Raw genomic sequence first — 23716 nt, 5'->3', positions numbered from 1 at the left:
ATATAATCTCCTTAAGGGTTCCCTCCCTGAGGGAAAATCTTTGTATTTTCCAGTTGGGGTCATCTTTGTATTTTTAAAAAACTTTAATAATATTATCTATCCCTTAGGGCTGTCAGGAGAAGTAAACTTGATAAAGCATGTGGTTCTTAAGGATTGAAGACTCCCTAGGGAATCTTTAAAAAGCTGTGGATTCACTGTTTACTGCACCTAGGCACACACAAACTTTTGACATACAATTTCAAGAATATCTGATTCCCCTAAGCCCTCCCACAAAACTTGTATTAAGAACCTGTGTTATGAAATGTTATGTGTTAGTTCTCAATATTAGCACCCAGCAGACTGTCTGGCTTCTAGCCCGGTGGTGACTGGGTGAATGCTTCCCTTCTGAAATGGAAATCATGCCTGCTCTTGCTTTAGGTTCCAAAGTAAAAGAACTATGAAAACACTCATGAAAGCTGTATCCCTCAGCCTACACTTAGCATTAATAATAGTAAAACAACACCTGATGCTTACTGAATGCTTTTTATGTGTCTGGTACTATCCTAATTATTTACAGTTATCAACTCGTTTAATCTTTACATTGATTCCATGATGTGGAGTACTATTATTATTCCCTGTAGTATCGAGGCTTCATATGCAAGTATGAAAAGATAGCCATGAAATACTGCTGTATGAAAAAATTACAGAACAAGATGGATAATATGATCCCATTTATGTTAAAAAAGAATAAAAAGAAAAAAAGAAGAGAGAGAAAAAATTTAGTAAAGAATCTCAATTTTTATAGTAGTAATCTATGGGGATTGAGTTAAGACTAAAATTTTCTTTTTAACATGCTTTTTAATATTACTTGAATTTTGTTTCAATGAGTATATACTTTTATGATAAAAATTCCAAATAAAGAGAAAAAGGGAATAAAAGAAATCATGGACAGTCCATCCCATACTCATGACCTACAATGGCTCTTTATTGTCCATTACATCAAATTCAAACTCAAGTAGATTTTAATGCTTTCTACCAGAGGATTCCAATTTATCTTTATATTTATTTATAAACATAAATATCTTTATATTTATTTATTTAACTTAAAAAAAAAGCAGCTTTATTGAGATATTATTTACATACCATACAATCTACCCACTTAAAGTGTACAAATCAGTGGTTTTTGGTATATTCACACAATTGTGCAAACATTACAAAAATCAGTTTTAGAGGGGCGCCTGGGTGGCTCAGTCAGTTGAGCGTCAGACTTCGGCTCAGGTCATGATCTCACTCAGGTCCGTGAGTTTGAGCCCCGCATTGGGCTCTGTGCTGACAGCTCAGAGCCTGGAGCCTGCTTCGGATTCTGTGTCTCCCTCTCTCTCTGACCCTCCCCCGTTCATACTCTGCCTCTCTCTGTCTCAAAAATAAATAAACATGAAAAAATTAAAAAAAAAAAAAACAAAAGTCAGTTTTAGAGCATTTCATCACTCCCAAAAGAAACCCTTGCCCATTAGTAGTCACTCCCCATCTCCTCCCAATCTGCACTCCCAGCCCTTGGTAACCAGTAATCTATTTTCTGTCTTTATGGATTTGTCTCTTGTAGAGATTTAATATGATGAAATCACACAATATATGGTCTTTGGTGATTTGGCCAACTTTTTAAAATCATTTCTCCAATTATTCTGAAATTAATTCCTTCTTATGTCTTACATGGCTCTAATCTGTTCTTTCCCTAGTACCTTGCTTATGATGTGTCCCTTTTCCAAAATTTATTCTCCCTCCATAGCAATTCCACTCCCAAGATTTTGGGCTCAATGCATGTTTGTTTTTAGACTCCTCTCATTCAAAAGGCTTTCCTGATTAGCTTAGATCACATTGATTTGTCCCTCTGAATTATTTAAGTTAACGGTTTCATTTTCTTATATATATACATCCTATAGTTGTGTATAAGTGTAATCACATCATACTGAACTCTCAATAGTTAAATATTTTCCTCCTTTTCCTTTGCTGTTTGACTCTTCACTCCCCTTCCCTTCTACCCACATCAACACCTCACCCACGTTGGTAATGTGGCACATATCCTTTCCTATTTTTCTCAATACTCATATACTTGCATTTAGGGTTTTTTGGTCACTAGTATTTTACAAAAATGGGATACTACACATTCTTCTGTATCTTGCTTTTTCTATCACAGCGATACCTTATAGAAATTCCTCCCACCAAGTCATCTTGCATAGCTTCAGTTCATTCTGCTTGACGTCTCCATAAATATTTTTTGGGTTGATATATCAAAACTTGTTGATCCACTTCCATACTGGTGGGCATTTATATTGTTTTCAGTTTTTGCTGTAATAATAACCATCTTTGTACTTATATCCTGCTACTTTTATGCCCTATGTACTGGTGCTTTTAGTTCTATCATAGTCCTAGGACAGATATTGCTGGATCAAAGACTCTGAATTTTTTTAGTACTCATGTTCAGTACATGTAACTCAGTTGTTTATGATTACCTTGGAACCATCTAGTTGTTTTACCTATGTATAGTTTATCTCTCCAGCTAACTCTGTTGTTTGCATTCCATTAATATCAATTTTTCTTTAACTCTTATTCATTTACAACAGAAAAAAATGTACACTTTTATTGATGAAGTTGGTAAGAAATAAAAGATAAGCAACAGAGTCAGTCCTAGAAGAGCTCACATGGCATTTCTTTTCTTTCTTTTTGTTTTTAAGTTTATTTATTTTGAGAGAGAGAGAAAGCATGAGCTGGGGCAGAGAGAGAGAGAAAGAGAGAGAGAGAGAGAGAGAGAAAGAGAGAGAGAATCCCAAGCTGACAGCACAGAGCCCAACACAGGACTCAAAGTCACAAACTGTGAGATCATCACAACCTGAGCTGAAATCAAGAGTCTGATGTTTACCCAGCTAAGTCACCCAGGTGCCCCTCATAGTGCATTTCTTTTTCCCCTGGATTAAGCTGGCTAAGAGTTCTCTAGGGCTTTTGGGCAGAATTCTGACCTTTGTGCCAGAACTATCTGACTGGTAATTACTTATGTTAAGTCTGCCACTGTTACCCAACATTGGAAATTTCCCAGTTTACCCAAGCAGTAGATACTCTTATAAAAGCAGAGGCTGATTATAATTGATAGATCATCCAACCTTTCCTTTTGTCTTCTTTTTCCCTTTCCTTTTGGTTTGCTTTGCTTTTGGTTTCTTCACAGCTACAGTCCAGGTAATAAAACTAAATTAAAAATCAATTCATTTTGTGGGCTTTTTTTTTTTAATTTGGAAAATAAGAAAATTCACAATTTTAACGACCTTAATATATGTGTTCTCTCTCATTCTCATTAATAACAAAGCACATATATAAATATATTGGAAAATAACTTCTAAAAAAAGATACAATTATTTGGAAATCAAAACGGGATTGGAAAACTATCTTTTACTCCCTTCAAGGCATTCATCTTCCTGAATCCAATTTCATACAAATGACTACATGAGAAACATTTAAAACACAGGCTACATTTTCCCAAGTTTATGAATCATCAACACTATGGAGTGACCATTAACTAAATGCTTCCACACTTCTGAAATCTCAAAGTAAAAAAGAACTCTTTGGTTGTGACAGAAAATTATCCAGGTAAAAAAGGTATCTTTTCTTATCATTCGAAGGAGGAAAAAAAGGGGGGGGGGGTGGTAATAAAGCAATGAACTTTAACCCTAGAGGTAAACCTGGCAGTTATTATGGCCTTTGATCATAGAATTAACCATTGTAATGGTCAATCTGGCCTGAATTTCATCTGATAAAACTGTCTGAATAGACACTCTGGTAACTTTGTCAAATTGTAACATAGTAAAGAACAAAGTTAGTACTTTATCACCTTGAGTCAATTAAGGATAGAGGGGCTATTCTAACAAGTTTATTTACCAATCAAATGCCTACAGGTCATAATCTGGACTCTGCAAATAGCAAAGTCTCACCATCAGTTCAGAGACTCTGCAGCCAAGAAGAAAAGCTCTTCCAGGACATTTAGGATTGGACTTCTCACGAGAATAAGAAAAATGTTCTTCATATTTAATCAGCCAAGCAGAAACCCCTAAGAAGAAAGTTTTATAAAGACTGAAAATGGATGGGAAAATGCAGGTCTTTGTTACAATCTAGGTATGTATTTTAATTATTTCCTAAAAGTAACTAGATTAGTATTTTAACATGGTCTGATTTTGAAACTGCATCCTTAAAATGAATTGTTTAATATTAGGTAGTTTTTATTGTCTACAAGAAAGTAGTTTATAAAATGATCTCTATGTAGGTGGAGAATGGGGGTTAAAAAAAAAGGTGATGTTTTCTTTAAAGTAAAACACAGACCTCTCTGAAAAAATGAAATGACCAAATAAACAATAAAAAATACTCTAGATTTTATTTGCATATATTGAGCAACACAAGCCAGACAGAAAAGGTACGTACTATATGATTCCAAGAATAGGCAAAACAATCCATGTTGATAGAAACCAGAGCAATGATTAAGGATGGAAGTGGAAACAGACAAGAGGGGGTGTGAGAAAATTTTCTAGGGTGATGAAAACGTTCTATATCTTGACTGGGGTGTGTGGGTTATATTGGGGCCTACTGATCTGAAATGTTGGGGGTCCAGGAGTGACCGGTCAAGAAAGAATTCTTGAGATGTCTTCAGTGCAAAAGGGTGGTTTTATTAAAGCACGGGGACAGAACCCATGGGCAGAAAGAGCTGCACTGGGGTTGTGACGAGAGGGGGCTAGGGGTAGTGTAAGTCTCTAAGGAATTTTGAAGCAAGGTTTCCAGGACCTTGAGGGGCTATTAGGAAAAGGTCATTTATTACTGTTTAGTAAAACCTCAGACATGAGATCCTTCAGATATATAACAGTGGGCCATAGACTTAGAGAAGGATTGCTAAAACACATCTTGTAGGGCGGGGATGAGGGGTGGTGTGGAGATAAAGGATCCTGGAGGTTGGGCTAACGTCAAGCTAAGGTTGCCTTTTGCCTCTAGCGAAAATTTAACATTCCGGCAAGCTCCTCAAGGAAGGTCACTCTGCCTTCCCTCATGTACTTGTCAATGGACTATAAGTTGTAAGGAAGTTTAATTTTTTCTTTTGCCTTTGTTCTCCACATCATCTACTGAATTGTGGGGGCGCCTGGATGGCACAGTCAGTTAAGCATCCAACCTCGGCTCAAGAGGTCATGATCTCGCAGTCCGTGGGTTTGAGCCCTGAGTCGGGCCCTGTGGTGACAGCTCAGAGCCTGGAGCCTGCTTCAGATTCTGTGTCTCCCTCGCTCTCTGCCCCTCCCCTACTCACACTCTGCCTCTTTCTCTGTCTCTCAAAAATAAATACACACTAAAAAAAATTTTTAAAAACCTCACTGATGCGCGTATCTAAGATCTGTGCAATTCATTATATGTAAATTTTACCACATTAAAAAAAAGCATACCACTCTCTAAACTTGAAATACCTTTTAGACTAAGACTTCCCTCAGTTGAATTTATTCTTATTAAAAATATCATGACAAAGATAGACTTTTCGGAAATTCCAGATAGTATTCTTTGGTACAAATGTTTTGTACTATTTTGTGGTTAAGTGTGGACTCAACAGTCAGAGTTTTATGAACTGGAATCCTGGCTTAACAACTTACTGAGTGACTTGGGGAGAGCTACCAAACTGCTTTATGACTCAGTTTTCTCATTTGTCAAATGGAGATAATAAAAGCGACTACTTCTCAAAGTTGTCAGGAGGATTAAATAATAAAATACTCAGAACGGTAAGCACTATATAAATATTAGTTACAATTATACCATAAAGAATTTACACTTAAAGATGCTGTCATCCTGGTAATCCAAAGCCAAGTAGGACCTTGGAAGAGTAAAATTTACACGGACAACTACTATCTCTATCAAAGTAATTTTTAGATTGAAGCCCTGAAAGTCTTTGGCTTTCTCACACAATTAAGAATGAGTCTCCGGGAGCCGGGGTGGCTGAGTTGGTTAAGTGTCCGACTCTTGATCTTGGCTAAGGTCATGATCTCTCAGTTCATGGGAGCCTATTTGGGATTCTCTCTCTCCCTCTCTCTCTACCCCTCACCTGGTCTATCTCAAAATAAATAAATGAAAACTTAAAAAAAAAAAAAAAAAAGAATGAGTCTTATCATTCACAAGTGATTCAGAAGCTTTTTATTATTCAATTCTTTAAAAAATTCCTGATTCTTGTCTAGGGCAGATTCTTGCTAATCTTTACTTCCGAGAATTTCTCGATACGAATGAGAAATATGCACAAAGGTTAAAGAGAAAGAGAAAAGTCATTTATTCTTAATGTACCAGTATTTAAGCTGCAGGAACATTATTATAATTCATTTTTTTTTCTCCCAGCATTAAAAAACAGAAATACCCTATAATTCTGTACTAGATGGCTGTTTATGGAATTTCTATGAGCTAGCTATCTGTATAATGGTACTTTGGAATGCGTAACCAACATATATCATACATATAGGTTAAATATATAGGTTTATTCACCTGTAAATTTATATATGTAAATACTCTGGTCTTTATTTTGCATTAAAATCTACTTCAGAAGATTATGCTAAGTGAAATTAGTCAGAGAAAGACAAATATATGATTTCATTCATATGAGGAATTTAAGATACAAAACAGATGAACATAAAGGAAGGAAAGCAAAAATAATATAAAAACAGGGAGGGGAACAAAAACCATAAGAGACTCTTAAATACAGAGAACAAACTGAGGGTTGCTGGAGGGGTTCTGGGTGGTGGGATGGGCTAAATGGGCAAGAGGCATTAAGGAGGACACTTGTTGGGATGAGCACTGGGTATTATATGTAGGGGATGAATCACTGGATTCTACTCCTGAAATCATTATTACACTATATGCTAACTAACTTGGATGTAAAAAAAAAAACCAAAAACTCTACTTCAGAAGATGAAGACAAAGGGAAAATGAATAATCAATACAAATATATCGTTATTTTTAAAATTCCAGAGGTACACAGGAAGTGAGAAAAGAAAATATGTTACTTTATAAAAACAGGTACACTTCATGGTAAAATATCTATGAAAAAGTAGGCCCTGAACTTAAATTTAAAAGCTCTAGAATATAAAATGTTTTTATACTACTATTCTGCTTATCAGGTATAACGTATAAACAGTGTTTTGAAATGGCTACATAAATACAAAGTGATCATTCAGTAAATGTGTGATGGTGGTGATGATAAAGATATGAATAAATTTGGACGTCTGGGTGGCTCATCATCCAACTTCGGCTCAGGTCATGATCTCATGGTTCATGGGTTCAAGGCCTGCGTCGGGCCCTGTGCTAACAGCTCAGAGCCTGGAGCCTGCTTCAGATTGTGTGTCTCACGCTCTGTCCCTCTTTCTCTCAAAGATATGAATAAATTTAAGAACTGAGTGTTTGGGGATGAGGACATAAGAAAAGTAAAAGTACACTCCGCTTCAAAATATGGCCTGTGGCCAAAGATCTGGCTTTAGGCATCTCACACACCCATCTAATGAGTGCCCATTAGGCAGGTGGTGTGCATCAGAAACACCCAGGGAGCTCTTCAAAACATAGGGCCTAAGCCCTTCCCTTGAGATTCAGTAGGTCTATGGGATCCTAGTATGTATTTATATTTTGAAAAAACTCACTCAATGGTCTAGGCAGATTCAGACCATTTTTAATTTCCATCATTTCTTGAACATATATTTTAATCTTTTAAATAGTATAAAAATCTCACCCCACCAAAATAAATCTTGATCTTTTAAAGTCAACCATTTTAACAAAACTTAAAAAAAAAGAAAAAAAAATACCCCTTGCTCAAGGCAGAACTACAACTAAACCATGACTGAAAGATGGATACCTAATTGGTTTGGACGCTTCTAAGGGAAGAAGATTCAGGAATTATTATCTAGCACTCACTCTAGAACCACTCTTTTCATCATTTTAAATATTACTTAACAAAATACTTGACAATAACTGTATAGTCTCAGCCATCATAGTTGATAAGGGACAATCAGGTAAATGGTAAAAGCATTTTCCCCAATTGTGGGCCATACAGTTGAATACTTCCCAATGGATCTGTTCACTGTTGGTAGTTGAAAGAAAACCAATAACCAGTTCTGGATATGTCAGACAAGTCATTCTGATAAGCCAAACTCTCTAAATAAGAGCCCTTTCTTAAGGCGCTACAAACTATATTACATATCCAAAATTATTGTGTCTAGGAATGTAACAATGTTAGAAATACATGTTCTTGGAAATAATGCTTCATTTGGCAGTAATTCTTCCTATTCTCTGATAAATTGCAGTGTTTATGTGAGTTGAACACCTTGCTATTCTAATGACTGCGTTACTCTTGTGGCAATGTCAGAGAACTTTCTCACACAAATATTATAAAAAGTAGATTCACAGTTCATAACTGTGTCATTTGCCTTCCTTCACGGAATCATTTTTTCTGGCTTGGGTGATAAGTGGAGGGCATTTTAGTGATCAAGGTGGATGAATTGACATTTTCTGGCTCTACAGACACAGTCCTTAGCACCAGGATGGCAATGTTAAAAAAGAAATGGGGGAGAGGGGGTGCCTGGCTAGCTCAGTCAGTAGAGCATGCAACTCTTGATCTTGGGGTTGTGAGTAGACAACTAGGACAGAATTCCTTTATCTCTGAGCCATTCTGCTGAATATTTTCCAGGTTACTCTTGCTTCAGCAAACTTAGGTAGGTATAGCCAGGAGAAACCCAGAGGAAATAGCTCCCCAACATTCAGAAAGAACCAACCCAGGAATTTCATTTCTAAGAATTTATTTTAAGGAAATAATTGATTGGTATAGAATGTGTACACATGTGTATACATACACACATGCACACACACACACACACCTATATGAGAAATAAGTCTAGAAAAATATATATACCAAAATCTCAATAGCGGTTTTCTATGAGTGGAGGGATTTTGAGTAATTAAAAAAAATTACTTTTATCTGTATTCTCTAGTTTTTCTATATAGACCTTGTGTAATAATTAGAGAAGGGACTGAGGTGTTTTCCAAAAGTTTTAAGTACTTATAAGTACTAGGAAAATAGCTATGCCAAACATGAAATTTTTAGAAGCAAACCAAGTAACGGAGGATATAATTTCACGCTCCAAACTAACAGACTGGCTCTGTGAAAGAAATTTTTAAAAAAGTATTATATCCCTTTTAATTTTCTTAATAATTTACTTTTTCTCCACTCCATAACCATTTTACCACTTCCATATCTACATGGAAAAAGACAAATGATTAATACTTTGGATACTTATATAGTTTTTGCCTCCAGAAATTGTATATCTGGTTTCTTTAATCCTGATGATTCTGTTTTAAAATTCTATTCCTTCTGGGGCACCTGGGTGGCTCAGTCTGTTGAGCGTCCGACTTCGGCTTAGGTCATGATCTAACGGCTTGTGGGTTTGAGCCCCGCATCAGGCTCTGTGCTGACAGCTCAGAGCCTGGACTCTGCTTCGAATTCTTTGTCTCCCTCTCTCTCTGCCCCTAACCCACTCACATTCTGTCTCTGTCTCTCTCAAAAATAAATAAACATTAAAAAAAAAAGTTAAAATTCTATTCCTTCTTAGCCCAATATCTAAAATCCTATGTCCAGAAGAGTAAAAATTAAGACAGGCATCCCTTTTCCCTCCATAGCTGAAAAGAACATATGTATATGTATGAATGTGTATATGTATTTTTACTCATAATCATTTTTCATATAGTTATCATGCACATAATATACAATAGCCAACTGTTTAAGACATAGAGGCCATCATCTTGACAATATAATTACTAGTTTCAAGGCCTAGAAAATGCAGCTCACCATGTAAAAATATCTCACCACGAGAAATCAGTAATTTTCAAAGCTGGTAAAACTTAATGCCAATTCTATTTCCTTTTAAAAAAATTGAAGCTACAGGTAGGTTGACAGATTAGAGAAATACTTAAGTTAATACTAACTGGATTGCTATTAAGCTTACCTTACAGCTTTGAAAAACTCTGATTTCTTGTGTGTTTCAGTGGTGAGCTGCATTTCCTGAGTCTCAGCCGATTTCCCAGCAGGAATTCCAGTCTGATGAAGAATCAGCAAAAGGAAGCCCTCACTGAGAGACACACTGGTATCATTCACTGAGTGGAGACAGTGAAAGAGTAACATATTTCTAAAGGCAATTTAGATTCTTAGTACATATGCTCACAAAGTAAATACAGATTTACCTTCCCATGACAGAAGCAATGATTAATTTCCCTTGAAAACCTGACTGCTTTTTCTACAAAGCATTTGGTTTTACCCTACTTACCTCTTTGTGATGATTTTCATTCACCACAGTTCATCCCTTAACTGCCTTTTTATCACTGTTATCACCTCCCAAAGCTGTGAAAATCAAATCTGGAAATCTAGTGTAACCTATACAGCAATATTTTTGTTAAACAAAAGGAAATGAACATTTAGTACTTTGAAGAAAAACACGTTTTCTTTCTTTCATTTCTCTAAGTAGGCTCCAAGCCCAATGTGGGGCTTGAACTCACGACTCCAAGATCAAGAGTTGCACGCGCCACCAACTGAGCCCACTGGGCACTCAAGAAAAACATGTTTTCTCAAATGTCTTTAACACAGCAGTTCACAAGGAATCAATCATTTGAATACAGTTCTAGCAACTGTCTTAGAAAGTAATATAACTTTTAAAACATTATGGTTTACATACTTTTCATGGATAATTCTGAATTGTAAGACTTATATTTATTGCTCTAGATAGCGATGTCAACACCGTACCAACAACCACACATACCTTTTTAACTTTAAAGTTAAGTTAATAAACATAAAAATAAAATTAAAATAAAAAATTTAGTTTCTCAGTTGCACTAGCACCATTATAAGTATGTAATAGCCACTTGTGGCTAGTGGTTACTGTATTGGGCAGCATAGACCTAGAACATTTACACTGCTGCAAAAAAAAATCTATTGACAGCACAGTTCTAAATAAAGCATCTAAAGAGAGAGATTTATGGTTAAAAGGGCTTACCTGGCCTAAGGAGGTGTGGGTGTGTGAAGGGGCTGGGCTGGCCTAAGTATCGGTTTGGAATTCTCCTCTGTGGGATGGGCTGGAGGGAGTACCTTCGCTGAGAACATGACATGAATCCTGAAGGAAAAACAGAGAGTAGAATGGAACAATAATCAAGAAAGTCCTCACAGTGTATATACATTTATCGATCTCTAGCAGTTGGATGCTCTAGAAAAATGCAAATTAGTGTCTCCTTCAATATTTATATGGCCCTCCCTCTGTGCCAGTTAGGGCCTGTCTTGGGCCCTGGGAAAACAGAAATGAGATCATTTTTACCCTTAGTGATTTCAGTCTACTATAGTATAATAGAGGTACATATATACGGAATAGGACTATGGTATGAATCAGGAACTATGGGAACAGAAGGAAGGCAACAAACAAAAGCAAGGAAGGGGTTAAGAAGTACTTCACAGAAATACTGTGTCCTAAAATTCAGAAAAAGAAGCCGTATCCTAAAATTCAGAAAAAGAGAGCTAACATTTTTACTGAGAATATATGAAGTACAAAAAACATGATATCTCATTGAATCTTGGAATGTTAGAGGTAGATAAAATAAGGTATAAAAATGCTTCATCATAGTATACAACAGACACTATTAGCATTCATTCAGTAAGATTAAGCATGTGACTGGAACACATGCTAGAAGAAGACAAAAGAATGAGGACTATATGCTCTGGTCTTTAGAGAATATACAGTCTAGTGGAGGTGAGACACAACATTCAAGCACTACATGGCGAACACCACGGTGGATTCATTCACAAGGTTTTTTGAGAGCACAAAGACTGAAACACTACTGTGGGATGGGTGCAATATGATCTAGATACAGATACAGTGCTCTGAGGAACACAGAGACGCGCACAAAGGGGTGTTGGTGTGGGACTCTAGAGGTAGGGGATGCCCGCTCTGAATGAGAATTAGTCGAGGGCATCTGGCTGGTTCCGTGGGTAGAGCATGCAACTTGATTTCGGGGTTTTAAGCAAGAGCCCCAAGTTGGGTGTAGAGATTACTTAAAAATAAAATCTTAAAAAAAAAAAAAAAGGAATCAGCCAAGTGAAAGAGAAAGAGGGGTGTGGAAGGTATCATAAATGAGATTACAAAAGGGAAGTCATAGGAGGCAATGGGTATGTGTATGTGTATGTGTATGTACATGCATGTGTGTGTGTGTGTGTGTGTGTGTGTGTGTGTGTAGGGGGAAGAGAGTTTCAGGTCAGTGTTGATGGAGGAAGAAAAGATTAGGAAGGTAAGGATCAGAACATTGAAAGCTTTGTATACCAAATTAAGGAATTAGGATTTTAACTGCCATCATCATTGCTTTTTTACAAAAAAGGAATCAGACTCAGAGAAGTAATTTGTGCAATGTTACAGTTAGTAATGAGGGAGCTAGGATTCAAGCCTAAATTTGTTAAACTTTGAAATCTCTGTTCTTATCCCTCCATCCTGCTGCTCAGTAGGTGTTCTCTGCTTTTCCCAAAAACAGAATCAGTACTGTAAAATCTCCTTGTGAACCTACAATTGCTACAATGGTAGAATGTGATGTCTGGATCAAGTTAAAGGTTTTTGTAGGGACTATGTAGTGTGAATGAATGAGGTGTATATATTTGATGAGTTAAGAATCTTAAATGTTAACTCTGAATTAAATTTTCAGAGGATTACTGAAAAAAATTATAGCTTTTTGGATGATTAAAAATACAGAAAATGGCAAAAGTTTCTAGGCAGTATGAAAATACAGTTAAAAATAGTGAAAAAATAAGAAAAAGGACAAAACAAGTATTTCCTGGAATCTGTTTAGAAAATGTACAGAATACATATTAGGGAATATGTCCAGCCTATATAAATTGAAAGCTTAATAAAGATGAGGCAAGCAATTTACAAAAATACAGAGGACAGAGGAACTTGCTAGAGGACAATCTAGGGATGTAATCAACAAAATCCAGATGTGGGAAATACTACAGGACAAAGAACTCCGTTTCTTGCACGTAAATTTTATGGCAGGTAGGGATGGTAAGAGATGGAAGGAGGAATCCGTAGATTAAGAAAACCTTAAAAAAAATTATCAACCAATTGTATTATGTGAGCCTTATATGGATCCTGATTCAAGCAACAAATTGTCTATCAAGTATCCACTCATACTATTTACTATAATTACGAAAAAATTGGAAATTTGGACAATTGCATATTTAATAGGATTACAGAAGTAATGTTTACTTCTTTAAGGTGTGATAATAGTGCTGTGCTTATGTTAAAACCACATACTTTTAGAGATATAAACTGAAATATTTATAGATGAAGTGATATGACCTGGAATTTATCTCAAAATAACATGGGGGTGGGGTGGATTGGGGAGAGGATGAACGGGGATTTGGATGAAAGAAGCCACGAGGTGATAATTGTTGAAGCTGGGTGATGGGTACATGGGAGTCCATTATATATACTCTATCTACTTGTATAGGTTTGAAACTTTTCATAATAAAATAAAAGGAACAAGAAAAGATGAGTTAAGCATAGAGAAAAATGAAGGAAGTACACAATCATCTGAAAGGCAATCCAAGACAGAGTTAAAGGCAGCGTGGTACAGTAGGAAAAAAATGCCAGTTCTATGATCTATGTGATCTCAGCATGTTACATAAATTCCTATGCACCACTTCTTTACCTGTGAAATAATGCAGTAATATTAGGTAGTGGCTTTCAAACTTGTGAAACCAAGACTCCCAGTAAGAACATATTTTACATGGTAACCTAGTATACACATATAAATATGATATACATAAAAATTTCACTAAATACTATACTATGACTGATACTTTTGTCTTATTTCATTAAAAAATTTCTCAGTGCACTAACATGATTTTATTACTGCAATGTCTTGAATGGTGGCTCCCAAAAGATATGTCCACATCCTTTTTTGTTGTTGTTTATTCATTTTGAGAGTGAGAGTGTGAGCCGGGGAGGGGCAGAGAGAGAGGGAGAGAGAGAATCCCAAGCAGGCTCCATGCTGATAGCGTCTGACAGTATGAAGCCTGATCTGGGGTTCAAACTCATGAACTGTGAGATCACAACTTGAGCGGAAATCAAGGGTTGGTTGCTTAACTGACTGAGCCATGCAGGTGCCCTGATATGTCCACATCTTAATCCCTAGAACCTGTGACTACTAATTTATTTAAAGAAGGGGTCTTGCATATGTAATTAAGGATCTTGAAATGAGGACATCACCCTGGATCATCTGGGTAGGTCCTAAATTCAATGGCAAGTCCTCTTATAAGAGGAATGCAGAGAGAGAGAGATTTGAGATAGGCAAGAGAAAAGAAGAAGTAATGGAGGCATGTGGAAGCTGAGATTGGAGTGATGTGGCCACAAGCCAAAGAACACCTACAGCCACCAGAAGCTGGAAAGGTAAAGAACAGATTCTTTCCTAGAGCTCTTGGAAGGAATACAGCCCCGCTGCCACTTGATCTCAGACCTCTGGCCTCCAAATCTGTGAGAGAATTCTATTATTTTAAGCCACCATGTTTGTGGTAATTTGTTATGGCAGCCTCAGGAAACCAATACGATGACCCACTAAGATTACAACTTGTCACTGGAAAACACTGCACTAAAAGACTGTATCTCTGTACTGAGGGCGGCTCCAGTTCAGGAGGAGGAGGGATGTGAGGATGCTCAATAATGGTAAGAGCATAAGGGGATCCTGAGACCAACTTCCGCCTCATCCAATCATCAGGTTCCCTACAGTGTTACTTGCAGAAATGACCTTTCCCTATGCATAGCAGCCTTTGGCCCACTTTACCTTTTAGTTATTTGACGCTTGACAGTTGTGTTTCTTGAAAGTAGAAAGTAGAGAAGTGTTTCTCTTCTTTAACAGGGAAGAGAAGATAATGAGCTGTCCATGTGCACGAACATGTTGGTACAGTGACTGGGATGGAGTGTTATGAAGAAGAGGAATACAATTAGGAGTTTAGCAGAACTACCTGAGCTTTTTTCACCTGTAAACAAACTCTTGTCCTAATCAAAGCTCCATTATAGGAGCTTATTAATCAAAGTTCATTATAGGGTTCCGCTCCATTTTTCCTGATTACAACAAATAGAGGCACAGTGTATTTAATACTTTCAAATCCCAGCGTCATCGCTAATAATAATGATCTTGATGACAGCTAACATTACTATTGTTTATTATATTCCAGAAAGTATTCTAAGGACTCTGCATGTATTCACTTATTTAATCCTTACAGTTGTGTAATGTAACTACTATTCCAAACTTTTAACTTATTTTTGAGCTGGTAACATGTTCATACGGATCAAAGTTCAAAAGATGTAGTAAATTGATAGGGAAAAGCCTTCCTCTCACACCTGTCCCCAAGTTAACCTGTCTCCCTTCCTTGAAACAGCCAGTAATATCACTTTTTTGTTGAAATTACACTTATTTTTGTTGAAATCACATCTATATTCTCTTTAAACAAATAATAGCATGTATGCTTGAGGCAGATGTTATTACAGCACTGCCTATTTAAAGATGAGGAAAAAAAGATACACAGAAAAGTTAAGAAACTGGCCCAAGATGAAGAATTACTGAGACAGAACTAGGATTTGAACAATCTATTTATAGAGCCATAACCATTAGACTACATTGTCTACACTACCATTTTGGCAGTAAAATAATTGGATGTAAAATGTTAACCAATTGTCTTTTTAATTTTTTTAATGTTTGTTTTTGAGAGAGAGACAGAGACAGAGCATGAGTGGGGGAAGGGCAGAGAGAGAGGGAGACACAGAATCCAAAGCTGGTTCCAGGCTCTGAGCTGTCAGCACAGAACCCGACACAGGGCTCAGATCCACAGACCAGGAGATCGTGACCTGAGACGAAGTTGGACGCTTAACCGACCATACCACCCAGGTGCCCCTCAATTCTCTTTATGTTCAAATGAAATAATACTAGAATATCAATCCATCTATTTTGGACCACTTCCTGGCATAGGAAGCTTAAGTCTAACAAATGCAAATAAACAATACCTTTACCTACATTTAAGTAAACAGGATTTTTTTGCTCAATATCACATAGCAAAACTGGTATGTCGAGTCCTATTTCTAAAATCCAATCTGATCCAAAGTAGGGCCACTTCCTTAGTATAGACCCTCCTCAATTCACCTGGACACTATGTCTCTTAACTGGTCTGCCTTTCTTGGATCTTGTCTTTCTTCTGTAACTCATCTTCTATAGCTATACCATTTCCAAAGTGATCCCTCTAGTCCTTTGCCTTGATGTCCTCAAAAGTACTGTCAACTAATTCCTGTTTAAATTCAGGATCTGTCCTTAACTTTCCAGCTTCCTACACTAACAGTATATGCCTAGAATTTTCTATCTTTCAGAATACACTTCAACCCCTAGCTTAGCACCCTTCATGATCTGGCCCCTGTCTATTCCTTCTATTCCTCTGGCCTAATAATCCTCAAAAGAACATTAGTACAGCCACACATGAGGAGCCCCAGCTAATTAGTCTGTACTGTAACAGTACTTGCCTTCAAAAATACAGTTCTCTTAACAATGGCTTTTGCCTGCTTCCATGAGCTCAAAAATTAGCTCATACATCACTTACCCTAAGAAGTCTAATTCCCTATCTTTATTGATTCTGATGTAAATGCCCCTCCTCAATGTTCCCATGTTTACTTCTGTTACTATTGTTAATACCTACTATACTGCATTTAATTGCTAATTAGTTTGCCAGTCTATTATAAACTTTTGGAAGGGCAGGAATCATTTGTTCTTTGACTTTATTTCCCCAGTGATTAGACTGGCATATATTTTGAAGACCACAAGTCAAGAAGTCTGCCTTTTGATTAGATGCAGGGATGAAGAAAAAAGAAATTAAGACGATTCCTGGGTTTTTTGGCCTGAATAACAGGATAGATGTTTGTACCATTAAACGAAATGGCAAAGACTGAGATAATTATTGGATATTCCAAATGAGAGTTCAAATAGGCAACCAAAGGTTCAGGGGAAACTAACAGGCTAGATACATGAATTAAGATGTTATAAGCACACAGCTGGTATCTAAAGCCCTGGGACTGGATATGACCTACACAGAACTGTGTAGGTCAAGTTTAGTTACTATTATAGCGTGAGAAGGAAAAGCACAGGAGAAAAGGAAGCAAACTAGAGGAAAATGGTTTTTAGGAAGTTAAACAAGTATTTAATAATTTAATAGAGGAAGTGCTCACCTGTGTGAGGACAACCACTGGATTTGGCAGCACAGAATTCAATGGAGAACCTGACAAGTACAGTTTTATTTATTCATCTTACTTAAAAAATTTTTTTTCTAATATTTTAGAGAGAGAGAGAGCGCGAGAGAGCGCGCGCGCGCGCGCGCGCGAGCATGGGTGGGGGAGGGGCAGAGAGAGAGGAAGACACAGAATCCAAAACAGGCTTCAGGCTCCGAGCTGTCAACACAGAGCCTGATACAGGGCTCAAACTTGTGAACCGTGAGATCATGACCTGAGCTGCAGTCAGATGCTTAACTGACTGAACCACCCAGGTGCCCCTTATTTATTTTTTAAACGTTTATTTTCAGAGAGAGAGAGAGAGAGAGAGAGTGAGAGAGAGAGAGAGAGAGAGAGCATGAGCAGGGGAGGAGCAGAGAGAGGATCACAAGCAAGCTCTGCACTGTCAGCACAGAGCCCAGCCTGAAGTGGAGCTGGATCTCAGAAACTGCAAGGGTTGAAATCAAGAGTCAGTTGCTCAACTGAGCCACCAAGGTGACCTGAACAATGTTAGTAAAGTATGAAAGATAGAAGCCAAAATGGGTAAAGGTGGTCAAAAGGTATAAACTTCCAATTATAAGATAATAAGTTCTGGGGATGTAATCTACAGCATAGTGGCTATACTTAACAATAGTGCATTGTGTATTTGAAAATTGCTAAAAACATAGAGCTTCAAAGTTCTTATCACAAGAAAAATAGGGTACCTGGCTGGTTCAATCAGTAGAGCATGAGTCTCTTGATCTCGGGGTTGTGAGTTCAAGCCCCACGTTGGACAGAATTTACTTAAAAAAGGTCTTATCACAAGAGAAAAATTGTAACTATGTGAAGTCATGGGTGATAACTAAACTTATTTTGGTAATCATTTCACTATATATACATATATCAAATCATTATATTGTACACCTTAAACATGTTATATGTAAATTATAACTTAATGAGATGGGGGGGAAGTAGACGCCAGATTGGAGTGTGCCAACAAAGAACAGGATGGAAGAAAGCAGAAACATCAAGCAGAGAGGATAATTTTGACAAGTTTTACTGTAAAGGAATGAGAGAAAGTGGCATAGCAGCTGGAAGGGTCAATAGATAAGGGAGGGGGAATAATTAGAAGCAAATCCTTGTTTTATACCTTCACACTCTATTGCAGTTAGTTTTTGAATGTTTTTTTCAATTGTATAAACTCCTTGAGAGCAGAATTTTCTATTTTCTAACTCCTCTCTGTGTCACAGGTTCTCAATACATATTTGTAGAATGTCTAGAACCTAAATTCCTAAACCCTTGTCCAAAAAAATGCAGTAGAGTAGAAAGAGTAAAATTTGGAATCAGATTCAAGTTCAAATATCATATTTTTCACTAATAAGCTAGATAGCCTTAGACAAATGTATTTGAAGAACCTCAGGTTTCTTATGGGCACAAAATATTTACTTTCTGGAATGCTGTTACAATTACATGAGAGACTGTGTTAAGTCATTTGTGTAAACTGTGTAAACACTTTAGGTGTTTGACCTAAAAATGGTACTCAGATGATTTTATTCTTCTTCTTCATTTTCAATAGCAAGCAAATACAATCATGTGTATACCATACATACATGTAGACATATATACTATAGGGAATTGAAAAACCAATCTAGAGTAGCTCTCTGCCCCCATCACACTACCATTTTTTTTTTTTTGAGGGGGAGCACGTATCACATTATCTCAAATCATTTATTATTTATACTTCATTAATGAAAACACCATGAAAATTGCTATTTTTTAATGTCATTATCATCAGTGGTTAAAACTGTGCCTTGCACAAAGTAGAAATTCAATAATATATACTGAATACATAAGTGTACAACTTTCAAAATCTTTACGTGTTTTAAAGTTGTAAACTTTTAAGTGGGTAAAGATACTGCCATCTCAAATGATTCAATACTGGCATGCAGAAAGCTTGCATATTATGCTCCTTCCTCGGGAATCACCCCAAGTCTGGGCTAGGTCTCTCATATGATTGCTTAGCATCCAGTGCTTCCCCCATCATAGCCCTTATTATACCGTAATCAAGTTGTTTGTTTCCAGTACAATTGTCTCTTGACTGAAATAAATAAATTATGTCAACTATTTGAATACTTTTTCATGTAGTTCTCAATTTCTTCATTTTTCAAAGCCAAATCACAGAACTGGGAAGTTATTAAGGCTCAGCAGCCTGAAGGTCCTATCATGCAAGGGGCATGCTGTGGCTATCAACAACAGGTTCCACTAGTTTATGAGGCACTGTTGGAGACTTCCAGGGAAATATAGGGGAAATAGTCCTGAGGGTTCAGGATGGTCTGGTAGGACTCTGGACTAGCTTTATTTGGAAGGTCTAGTCCCTACCCCAACCCCGGAATGACACCATAATGCAAACCTCTCTGACATAAGCTGGTAACTCTGCTTGCCACATAATCAGTATCCTAATGTCTCCTAGCAGTGTCCATGGTAGTAACATTGTCTTCAATGTAAAAAGTGCCTATTTGCAGTCACTGCCTCCACCACCACCACCAGGAGTGCTCCAGCTGAGAGGAAGCTACAGTTCTCACTACTCAGACCCAGGACACCCCTTTCCAATGACCTGTTAAAACATGGTGGATTACTATGAAGTTCAAGGAGTGCAGAGATATGCTTCACCTGAGGACATTAAAAAGTCTTATCGTAAAGTGGCACTTAAATGGCACCCTGATAAAAATCCAGAAAATAAAGAAGAAGCTGAGAGAAAATTCAAAGAAGTAGCTGAGGCATATGAAGTATTATCAAATAATGAAAAACGGGACATTTATGATAAATATGGCCAGGAAGGATTAAATGGTGGAAGCAGAAGTCATTTTGATGATTCTTTTGAGTATGGCTTCACATTTCGTAAGCCAGATGATGTCTTTAGAGAAATTTTTGGTGAAAGGGATCCATTTTCATTTCATTTCTTTGAAGACTCACTTGAGGACCTTTTAAATAGTCCAAGAAGCTCCTATGGAAGCAGTGGTACAAGATCCTTCTTCGCTACCTCCAGTGAATATCCAGTTTTTGAGAGATTTTCTTCATATGCTACAGGATATATACCATATGGTTCACCGGGCCATGAGGGGCTTAATTCATTCTCCTCGTTGGCATCTGATAATAGTAGGATGGGCAATTACAGATCTGTTAAAACTTTGGGTAAGACTGTTAATGGCAAAAATACAAATACACAGAGAATTATCGAGAATGATCAAGAAAGAGAAGTTGAAGATGATGGCGAACTGAAGTCCTTCCTTATAAATGGTGTGGCAGATGAAGAGGGCTTTGCAGAAGAATGCAGCTGGAGAAGACAGTTATTCAACAATTATTCACCAAAGTACTTCAGACCCAAACATGTAACTCAACATACTTTTGTGGACAATGATAAGCAAGATATACCTTGGGTCACCAGCAACTGGGATCCCTCTATTTTCTCAGCAGGATTCAAAGAAGGTGGTAAGAGGGAAAAAAAAGAAGCATAAAGAGGTGCAGAAGAAGTCAACCAAAAGGAATCGTTAAATTGACTCTTCAGACACATTATGTTCATATAACAATTGAACATGACTCTTTGTTTTTGTTAATCACAGAGTTTTGTAGATAACATTTGTTTAGAACTATACTAATATTATGTTTTTAACATGTTTAACAGGATTGTGGACCTGTGGTCAGTGTTGTTTGGAGTAAGTATGTCAGAAAAAGACGAGTTTGTGGTGACAGTGATGTTAAGAATTTGGAAAACAAGAAATACTATTTTGCTATTTCTGAGCTGAACATTTACAAATCATAGAGTTTTTCTTTAGCAGAATTCATGATCTATTTCATTCCTTTTATCTATTTAAAACCACTATACAAACTTCTGAAATATGTACCGCATTAGGAGCTAAAAATTTATTACTATGTACAGATTCAGACTATATAATTATTCATGAAATGACTTTTTTCCAATAGAGGTAGAGCATTTCATACATAAGTACATTATAAATAAAAATTAAAGTATAAAGTATTTTCTCTTAAGTTAAAAATAGCCAGAGTTATATTTGCATTCCCATGTTTACAGTAGCACCTATTCACAACAGTCAAGAGGTGGAAACAACCCAAATATCAATGAATGAATATACATGCATATAGTGGGATATTATTCAGCTTTTTTTTATTAAAAAAATTTTTTTTACATTTATTTCTGAGACAGAGAGAGAGAGAGAGAGAGAGAGAGAGAGAGAGAGAGAATGGGGGAGGGGCAGAGAGAGAGGGAGACAAGAATCCGAAGCAGGCTCCAGGCTCTGAGCTGTTACCACAGAGCCCAACGCGGGGCTTGAACCCATGAACCGTGAGATCATGACCTGAGCTGAAGTCGTATGCTTAACCGACTGAGCTACCCAGGCAGCCCTATTCAGCTTTAAAAAGGAAACCCTGTTAAATGCTACAAAATAGGTAAACTTTGAAACATTACGGTAAGTGAAATGAGCCAGCCATAAAGACAAAATACCTTATGATTCTACTTACATAAGGTAAGAAGTTCATAAAAACAAAGTAGAATTTTAGTTACTGAGGCAAGGGAGGGAGAGGTGTTGTTTGGTGGTCTGTTTCACAATATATATTTTAAAACAATTAACATGGTAAATTTTATGTTATGTGTATTTTACCACAATTAAAAAAGAAAGCTAGACTTATCCTGGATTTCTCAGAGCAATGTGGCTATATCATGTATGGCAGGCCACCAGTGAATCACTCCAGATAGGAAACTTTCTATTTTCTTTTTTAGTATATACCACGTACAAAGGATCTACAAATACATTACTCTAAAACATCTCTACCCACTATAGTTTAAGGTTACAATGGAAGAAAAATGAGTTACATCAGATATTGAGCAAGTAGTCTTAGCTAAATGTTTTCAGACATTTTAAATGAGCTTAGTTTAATTTCAACACAATCACTTCTTAGTTTCCTCTATTTTATTTTCAAAATATATTACTTTTCAGCCTCCGAGTTTTATTCATTCATTCATTCAATGGTATTTTTCGAGTACCTACTGTTTGTCAGGTACTTGGGATACAGTAATGAGCAAACACGAAAAACCTTAGCTGTCATGGAGTTTAAAGCTGGAGAAAGACAATAAACAAATACTAAATAAAATATAATGACAGTCATAGGTGTTAAGGAAAACAAAATAAAGTAAGAATAGGGGACATAAGTTTTGGAGTAGGAGGGTTGAAATTTTAGTTAAGGTACCGAGGGAAAAGTGATGGCTAACATCTTTGTGAAGATGTAAAGAAAGTGAAGGAGTTAGCCATTTGGATATGAACTGAAAGAGAATTATAGGAGAAGGAACAGCAAGTGAAATGTCTCTAATGCAGAATGTGCAAGGTGTGTTTGAGGCTCAAAGAGATCGTTGTGAACGATTAAGAGAACAAGCAGATGAAATTAAGTAACAGGAGGTCAGATTATGCAGGTACTGCTAGATCACATTATGGACTTTGTTATCATAGGTGGGATGAGAAGCCACTTAAAGGCTCTGAGCAGAAGAATGACAATTTGACATATTTCAACAGGTCCACTCTGGCTGCTGTCATCGAGAAAAGACTCAAAGTAAGCAGACGTACAAACAGGGAAATCAGGCTATTGCTGGAATTCAGGCAGAGTCTGTAATAGTTTGGTCCAGGGTGATGGACGTAGGCGGGGGAAAGAGTGATCAAATTCTGGATATAGTCTAAAAGTAGGGCCAAACGGAATTTACTGATAGGCTGAATATTGGGCATGACAGGAGTCAAGGTTTTTGGCTTTAGCAACTGAAAAAAGGGATTTGCTATTATCTCAGATAGGACCACAGGTGTTGAGTTTTGGACATGCTGCATTTGAGATGCCTGAATTTATTAACTGAAAATAATTTCTTAACTTGCATCCTGCATATTCCTTGTCATTGAATTCTTAAGTTTTTTTTCTTTTTTAGCAAAAAGATTTTCATATTATTTTAATCTTTTATCACTTAGAAATGTAATGACTGCAAATTTTAATGTGACTAAAAGATGGGAACAAATAATCAAGCAAAACTAAAACCCAATCACCTTTGGCAAAATACAGTTCAGTGGCATTTAGCAATGCAACAAATCTGGAAACCAAAAAAGATTATAACATCTACTCTTTAAATGACTGCTATAGTAAAATGAGGGCTTCTGTTTAACTTTGTGTTGGTTGGTAGATAGGAAATTCTATAGAAAGGTCTGGGGACAATTTGCATTTAAAACTTATTTTCAGAAAGTAAAATCATAAAAGATTAAAGTATTTTAAATGTTACTTTTATAAAATGTGGTATTTAGTTAAGTATCTGTCATGTATGTGGGACAACTCAGGGTTGGAAAAAACGC

At 36.8% G+C, this 23716-nt stretch overlaps 2 protein-coding genes across 7 annotated transcripts in view; one reads left to right on the top strand and one right to left on the bottom strand.

The window, feature by feature from the left end:
• Positions 1-23716, bottom strand: part of XPNPEP3 (X-prolyl aminopeptidase 3) — a 75337-nt gene that overhangs the window by 48452 nt on the left and 3169 nt on the right. For 3 of the 6 annotated variants that reach the window (XM_019446979.2, XM_019446977.2, XM_019446978.2), the window contains exon 2: positions 11058-11174. In XM_019446979.2, the coding sequence (XP_019302524.2) occupies positions 11058-11174 (117 nt within the window). Of the gene's footprint in view, positions 1-10016; positions 10165-11057; positions 11175-17303; positions 17385-23716 lie in introns of those variants that run through there. The other 3 variants (XM_019446980.2, XM_019446981.2, XM_019446983.2) reach the window with 3 other exon arrangements.
• On the top strand, positions 19735-20918 carry DNAJB7 (DnaJ heat shock protein family (Hsp40) member B7). The gene has a single exon (XM_019446988.2). The coding sequence runs from the start codon at positions 19946-19948 to the stop codon at positions 20834-20836; it is 891 nt and encodes a 296-aa protein (XP_019302533.1). The 5' UTR covers positions 19735-19945; the 3' UTR covers positions 20837-20918.

This window comes from Panthera pardus, unplaced genomic scaffold, assembly GCF_024362965.1.
Source record: "Panthera pardus isolate Hobbes unplaced genomic scaffold, ASM2436296v1 HiC_scaffold_6, whole genome shotgun sequence".
NCBI classification, from domain to species: domain Eukaryota; kingdom Metazoa; phylum Chordata; class Mammalia; order Carnivora; family Felidae; genus Panthera; species Panthera pardus.
This window is presented reverse-complemented; position numbering and strand designations above follow the sequence as displayed.

What these genes read in the sequence shown, in the direction of transcription:
- DNAJB7 (XM_019446988.2), top strand. Translation starts at nt 19,946, where the DNA reads ATGGTGGATTACTATGAAGTTCAAGGAGTGCAGAGATATGCTTCACCT.